General features: G+C 44.2%; 1 protein-coding gene across 1 annotated transcript; it reads right to left on the bottom strand.

The window, feature by feature from the left end:
- Positions 1-2,555: 2,555 nt before the first annotated feature.
- On the bottom strand, positions 2,556-4,334 carry LOC144374609 (uncharacterized protein C12orf71 homolog). Its single transcript, XM_078037373.1, has 2 exons — positions 3,316-4,334; positions 2,556-2,914 (listed from the first exon to the last, which is right to left on the bottom strand). The coding sequence occupies exons 1-2, from the start codon at positions 3,967-3,969 to the stop codon at positions 2,708-2,710; spliced, it is 861 nt and encodes a 286-aa protein (XP_077893499.1). The 5' UTR covers positions 3,970-4,334; the 3' UTR covers positions 2,556-2,707.
- Between the last annotated feature and the right edge of the window lie 2,667 nt (positions 4,335-7,001).

Genomic DNA, 7,001 nt, shown 5'->3' with positions numbered 1-7,001 from the left:
CTTCACCTGGCTTCCATTTATGAAATGATGATGTCATTTAAAAGTATAAAAAGAGGCATTTTGAACCTGTCACAACCAAGCCTCTGTGGATTCTTGCCCACATGCATCACCTTACTGCAGTTATGGTAAAGTGACGGACAACTCCAACTGTGGGACATGTGACAAAATATCTGATCATGGTCAGATCATGAAAGGTAAGGGAAGACTGAGGACCTGTCACACACTGCAGGTGACTCATAGGAAAGTACATTTAAGTGCAACTTGTGTTTCTAATGATCTCACAGAGTAGGAAAGGAGCTTAGTGGAAGAACTGGGGCAGCTCCTGCTGTCTCTGTGCTAGTCAATGGTACTGCACCAAAGTTCCCACCATGGTCTGCTCACTGTGGTGCCCGTGTAAGATGTCACCCTTGGAGCAGTGGGCTCAGGGACATATGGATGCCCTTCAGTAGGCTTGCACCTTCTCTGGAAGTGCACACTGAGACCAAGATGAAAAGGTCAAAATCAAACAGAGTAAAGTAGGAAAAATGAAAAAAAAAAAACATGTATTACAACTAAGTTTGTCAGGCCTTAATACTTTGCCATATTTGATTCACTACATTCTAATAAGAATAATATAGAGGGCTGGGGTTGTGGCTCAGCAGTAGAGCACTTGCATAGCATGTGCAAGGCACTGGGTTTGATCCTCAGTACCACACAAAAATAAATAAAAGTATTGTGCCCAACTACAACTAAATTTTTTTTTAAAAAAAGAATATATTATAGTCGGGCATGATAGCACATTCCTGTGTCCCACAGGCTTGGGAAGATGAGGCAGGAGGATAGCAAATCCAAAGCCAGCTTCAACAAAAGTGTGGTGCTAAGCAACTCAGTGACATCCTGTCTCTAAATAAAATACAAAATAGGGCTGGGGAACCAGTTCAGTGGTTGAGTGCCCCTGAGTTCAATCCCTAGAACCCCCTTCCCCCCAAAAGAATTTATTATACATAATACTTAGACCCCTGATCTCCCCCTTGGCTGTTCTGTTTGCTTCCCACTGGCCTCACGAGCACTATTCTCATCTTAATGTCCACCGTATGCATGTTTTAATGCTATTTCATGTGTCATATACTCATATTGTTTTACTCTGAGGATAAAATTTATGGAGGTGGGAATATACTCAGTATATCTGAATTATATGCTTCAAAGTGGTTAAACTGATAAAAATTTGTATTTTAACCAAATACACAGAGAAAACTTAAATGGACTTTGTTATGCTTTTTATGAAAACTTTCCCATTCAACCCTCTCAGGCTGAAGTATTCTTTCTTTAGTACACTTCATGAACTTGCTACAGATGACCTCACCCACAACCCTTTATGGTCATAGGTGTACGTGTCTTTAACTCTTGAATGAGAAGTCCCGGGACCCCCAGAATCCAGATGTCATTTTTTAGTGTATTATACTAGTTAGAAGCCTATGTTATCAAGGTCTGTGGAAAGGAAGGAGGAGAGACAGAGGTTGAAATTGAGGAAAGAAAGACTCTAAAAAGTCAATACGAATAGGCTTCTCAAAACGTGAACAATGAAGGTAAAACAGGGTGGTAGTAAAAGGTAGAAGACACAGACTTTCAGAGAAATCTGTGGATGAGTGAGGAGGAGGATGGTGACCCTGGAGGTGAACTAGCAACACAGGAAGAGTCAGCAAGAAGGATGAGTGCAGCCAGCCTCAAAGAAGTTAAAGTGTAGGGAGAATTTTTATTGACTCTTGCAAAGGAAATTCAGGGAGCACAGTGCGGTGGATTGAGAGGACTTGGTTAAATCAATATCTGCTGAAAATGTTAAGTTTTTGTAAAAAGGCTTCAGTGGGGGAAATAGCTCCATGAGATTTGACTTTCAGTCCCTCTTAGATATCCCTGAATGACTTGTGATTAGGTGATCCACAGGAACATGGACACTACAACGAGCCACAGTCGTTATCAAGGGCTTGTTTTATCTCATTCATTCTGGAAAAAAACCCTGTGAGGTCTGTAATAACATCTCTCTCAACTTATGAATGAAGACACCAGGCTTAGCGTGGTTAAGTGGCATGCCTAGCCTTCACCCTCCCCCACCCTCCATGTTGCCCCTTATGCCATCCGACTTTTAGAACCAGCCACCATGCCGGGACATTTTAGAATAACATGCTAGAACCACCTGGTCCCCAGGGTCATCAGAACAGCTTTCTGACTGTCTAACACTACTGACTGACATGGCCTTCCCAGTGACACACTGCCCTCTGCCACTCACTCCAGACCCACAAGTTCCACCAAAACCATCCTGCCACATGGGAGTCACAGGGGTCCTGCTGCGTCTGACAATGCAGATAGGAGTTAATGATAACAGAGGTTAAAATGTGTGAAATAATAGACAAAACATGGGGAAATACAGTAAGAAGGGGCCAAGGGAGAGAGAAATGAAGGCCTTCTGTGTAGGAGGCAGGATACTCCCTGTGATGTCCTCAGAGTCAATCTTAGTCTTCTGGTCAACCTACCTACTTTCAACCTGGGCCTAGATGTTATGATGGAAGAGGAGGAAGACATGGAAAACAAGAACATTTATTAGGAAAACAGAAAATCATGCTAACTCTAAAACATGGGTGGGGGAATCAATTAAAATTCTGGGTGCATAGGCTTCTTAACTAGAGGGATCCTTGAGGTTGGAGCCTGTGGCTTCCAACCAAATGTCTTCTCTCTAGCACCAGCAGGATGGGACCTTCTTGGCCTTCTCACGGCGCTTTCTCCCTGGCAGGGAGGATACCACTCTCTTCCTGAGCCAGTGGAAGAAGCCCCAGAAATTCATACAGGAAGTGCCTTCTTTATCTGAAGGCAGGTACCCCTCCTCTGACTGCAATGCTGAGACTGGGGAGCTCTCTGCAGTTCCAGGCTCCTGGCTTTCCATCTGCCAAGACGAAGAGGAGGAGTTAGAGACATTCAGGGTCAGCAGCAATGGGGCAAATATTACTCATTTATGGATTTCCAATTTATGTTTTTACCTAAATAAGCCAACTGTCAATTCCAAGTTTCAGGACTCACTCACATTAAAGCCACACACAGGCACACACACTGGTCTGTACAGTGCTTCTCTCTGTCCTTCCCTCTCTCTCTCTCAGTGCTCCCTGGCATTTCCCCAACACCTCTTCCCTGACCCCTTTCCTGGCTGAGGACCTTCTCCCATTGCTCATCTGCCCAGATACTGGGGTCCTCCTCTGCTTCACAGCAGGTACAAGGACTCCATGCTGTCCCACCTGGCACCCCCACTGGGCCTGTCCTTCTTCTGCAGGGGGGCAGCTCTGTGCTCACCTCAACAATTTCATCCTCCTCAAGCCCAGAAGGCATTACTAGGAACTGCTTGATGTCTCCATTTTCTTGTGGTATACATTTGGGCAAGTCCTGACCAGCCTCCTCTTCTTCGGGATTGACCTGAAGCATCTGGGAAGACACACTGCTGGACGGCTGGCAATCCTCCTCCTGAGGAGAGTAAGAGAGGACAGGGTCATCATCTTCATCATCATTCAGATTGTCTAGACATACCATAATAGTTTTTGAGAAATCATCCAGTTCCCAGACAGTCTGGGTTATGGTTTCCTTTTGGTACTTGTCCATCCTCTGGTCATCGTCACTTGGAGCCGAGTGAGGTGCTGAGTCTTCTTGGAGGCTGTGCAGATAGGCATTCATGACCTCGTCGATGTCTTCTTCGCCAAGCTCCTCTGGCTTCTCCTGAATTTCAGTTCCTCTCCCCATGGGTCCCCTTACACTTTTGGTTCCCCATGGCCCTTGGTCAGGAGAGAGGGAGGGAGGATCCTCAGAGGTCACATCTTCACAGGGTGTGACAGCCTCACTGGCTACGTTTTCCTTGGAGGGGAAATAGCCTACAGAGAGGCTGTGGCTGGATTGGGATTCTGAAATGCTCTGCTCTACGTCAGGGCAGCTGCTGCCAGAGGACGAGTCGTTCATAGGGTCCAAGAGCTCAAATGCCTAGTCTCTTTGGACCCTGGAAAATTCAAAAGAAAAACATTAATAGGTGATGTGGGGAAGCTACTCATGGACTTTTCCAAATGATGCCCATTCCTTTATCCATTCCCAGCTATCCCATTCAGGCAGAAGTGCATCCTGTATTTGCACTCTTCAGTCAAAGGCACAAGAGGCAGTTCTTTCTCTTTAAAAACTCATTTTATTGAATAATGACCCTCTGCCCTGAGCACCTCCACCTGATACCTCTCATGCTTTGTCTTATCACTACAGTTGGAAGAACTGCCTCCCGTTAAAGATAGTTGTATAAATTTGAAAATAGGAAAGTCAATGATGTAAATAAATACCCATATCCCACCATCCAAGGGGAATGATAATCCTTTATAGTCTTTTTTCTCCTCTTATCTACACATATGCATGTGTGCACACACACACACACATATATATATATATATATATATATATATATATATATATATATATATATGGGAATTCACATCAAAGACAGTGAGATTATTAAATTTTGTAGCACAAGCTGCAGGAAACACATCTATGGCTATTCAGTGATCCTTAAGAACTTTCTCATTAACTCTCTTTGGTGATCACCTGAGACAGGGGCAGAATATTATATTTTGGATGTGAGGTGTCCATCATAAGCTCTTGTTAATTCCAGAATATTCAGAGGTCAGAGGAGTAGAATTATGAGAGCTGAAACCTCATGAATTCATCGACCATTAACATAGGTGATCAATGAACCTTAGATAATCAAGACCATTAAGAATGGTCTTATTAATGATATTAAACCCCCTTATCCACACATTTTTACCTTTCTTTAAGTAGTCCTGCAGGTGGGATCATTGATTCAAAGATTACAAATATTTTTAAATTATGAGAATTGATGTTACATTACTTTCTAGAAAGAATACAGCTATTTAAATGCCCATCCTGACGTCATCTGGTGGCATCTGTAGTCCAGCACTTCCTGTGGTGCCCAGCAAGCCATTGGGGAAAGGAATATACAAACATTGGCTTTCCCTTGAGATCTCTCCCTCTCAGACTCCTCTTCTCTCTCTCACACACACACTCACGTACCTTGTAGACTCTGTCACACCTGGCTTTATTTACTTTCTGCAGAAAGAGAAGCTTCCAACTCCTCAGGCAGATCCAGGCTACCTGAAGTCCTTCAGGTACTGAATCCAGTAACTGAGAAGTCCAATTGTCAGAAGACTGGGTTCTGAGAACCTTGGCTGCCATGGCAACAGCGGAACACAGGAGAATCACAAATGTGGAAGGACAAATGGGTATAGAAAACCAAGACCCAGCTGGGCAGAGAGGTCCCCTGAGTCCACCTACAGTGACCATCCCCTTTGCTTTAGTCATTTTATCTGTCAGTGTGACCAAAGTATATGACAAGAACAACTTAGAGAAGGGAAAGTATTTGGGGTCCTTACATTTTCAGAAGTCATAGGTAACTGCCTCCCTTGCTCTGGGTCCTCACAGCAGCCTATCATGGGGGGAGGGCCCAGTGGGGGAAATGTATCAACAGATGGGGGTCAGAAAACTGAGACAGGAAAGGGCCACCGGAAGAACACCTCCAGGACCAACTCACTATGGCTCACCTCCTCCAAACATTGCTTACTATTATTATCCAGTCAGTTCATTCAAACTAGGGTGAATTTATTAGGTTTCAGCTCTCACAATCTACTCCTCTGACCTCTGAATATTCTGGCATTAACAGGAGCTTATGATGGACACCTCACATCCAAAATATAATATTCTGCCCCTGTCTCTAAATAGCTCCTATCCTTCTCACAGAGCAAGATGCAGGGCGTTTGTCTCTAAGAGTCTCATAGTGTCCACAGCTCTGGTACTTCCCAAAAGTTCAGGCCAAGTCCAAGTCTCCTCTGAGACCTCAGACCAACTCTGGGTTGTGATGCCTTGGAAAAGTCAAAGAGAAGTTTCCTATATCCTAAATACAGCTGCACACAATAATCATTCCCATTTCAAAATGAGGGACTAGGACACAGCAGAAGGACTGAGGCCAAAATAAGACCAAGACCCAGCTGGGCAGAGAGGTCCCCTGAGTCCACCTACAGTGACCAGGACACTTGATGGTGAGCTGTTACTTCCCAGAGCTTGGTTGCATTATTCATGGGTTGTCTTTTAGCCTGGAAGTCTCTGAAGCCACCAGCTTGGCTGTCTGGCATTTCATAATTCCTGGGGTCTCCACCACAGCTTCACTTTACTTTTACTTTTACTACATCAAAGTTTGGTCTCTCAGGGGCACCTACGGGGACTCTGCCCAGCAACACTTTATCTGGCTCCAGGTCTTCCTTTGAAATCTTGGTGAAGGGTTCATGACCCCTTAAGTATTTTTCAACAAAGAGACATGAGTTTAAGCACTCCTAAATAAATAAATAAATAACAATATCAACAACAACAAAAAAACAGTGTGTATGTGCGTACACACACTCACACACACATATACACACGCTTTATATAATAGTAGAACAAAGCCAATAAATAGCTATCTGACCTAAAAGAACCTCAGGTCATTGGGATCTGTCAGTTTCATAAGATGTTTCCCAAATATTTGCCTCTATTTCCATTCAGTAAGATAGTATTTACAGTGTGCCAGAACCATCTTCCATTTTTCACTATTGACTGGACTCAAATACCTACTTTCTCTTCTTGAAGTTTGTAGAAGTTCTCTCTTCTAGAGTTTTGATGGCGTGATGCAATGAATAGGCAGCGCTGGGGTTGGCAAGAAACAACTACTATTCAATAGATGCAGCCTGGCAAATGCCCCAGGCTGCCACAGCTATGAGTGACCATGGTCTCCCTGAGTATATGCAGGGTCTTGTGCTCATGTCCACATGCCCCCTTTCTGGGTGTTAGCTCCTTTTAGGCTCAAAGAAGCCTATGAGCTAAGTCTCATGGGTTGCCTGCTTCACAGAGGAACATGTAACATGCATAGTCAGGCAGGGCTCACATTCCCAAGTCATAACCCCAGGCAC

Source organism: Ictidomys tridecemlineatus, unplaced genomic scaffold (assembly GCF_052094955.1).
Source record: "Ictidomys tridecemlineatus isolate mIctTri1 unplaced genomic scaffold, mIctTri1.hap1 Scaffold_77, whole genome shotgun sequence".
Taxonomy (NCBI): Eukaryota; Metazoa; Chordata; class Mammalia; order Rodentia; family Sciuridae; genus Ictidomys; species Ictidomys tridecemlineatus.
The sequence above is the reverse complement of the archived record's forward strand: the minus strand, read 5'-3'. Positions and strand labels throughout refer to the sequence as shown.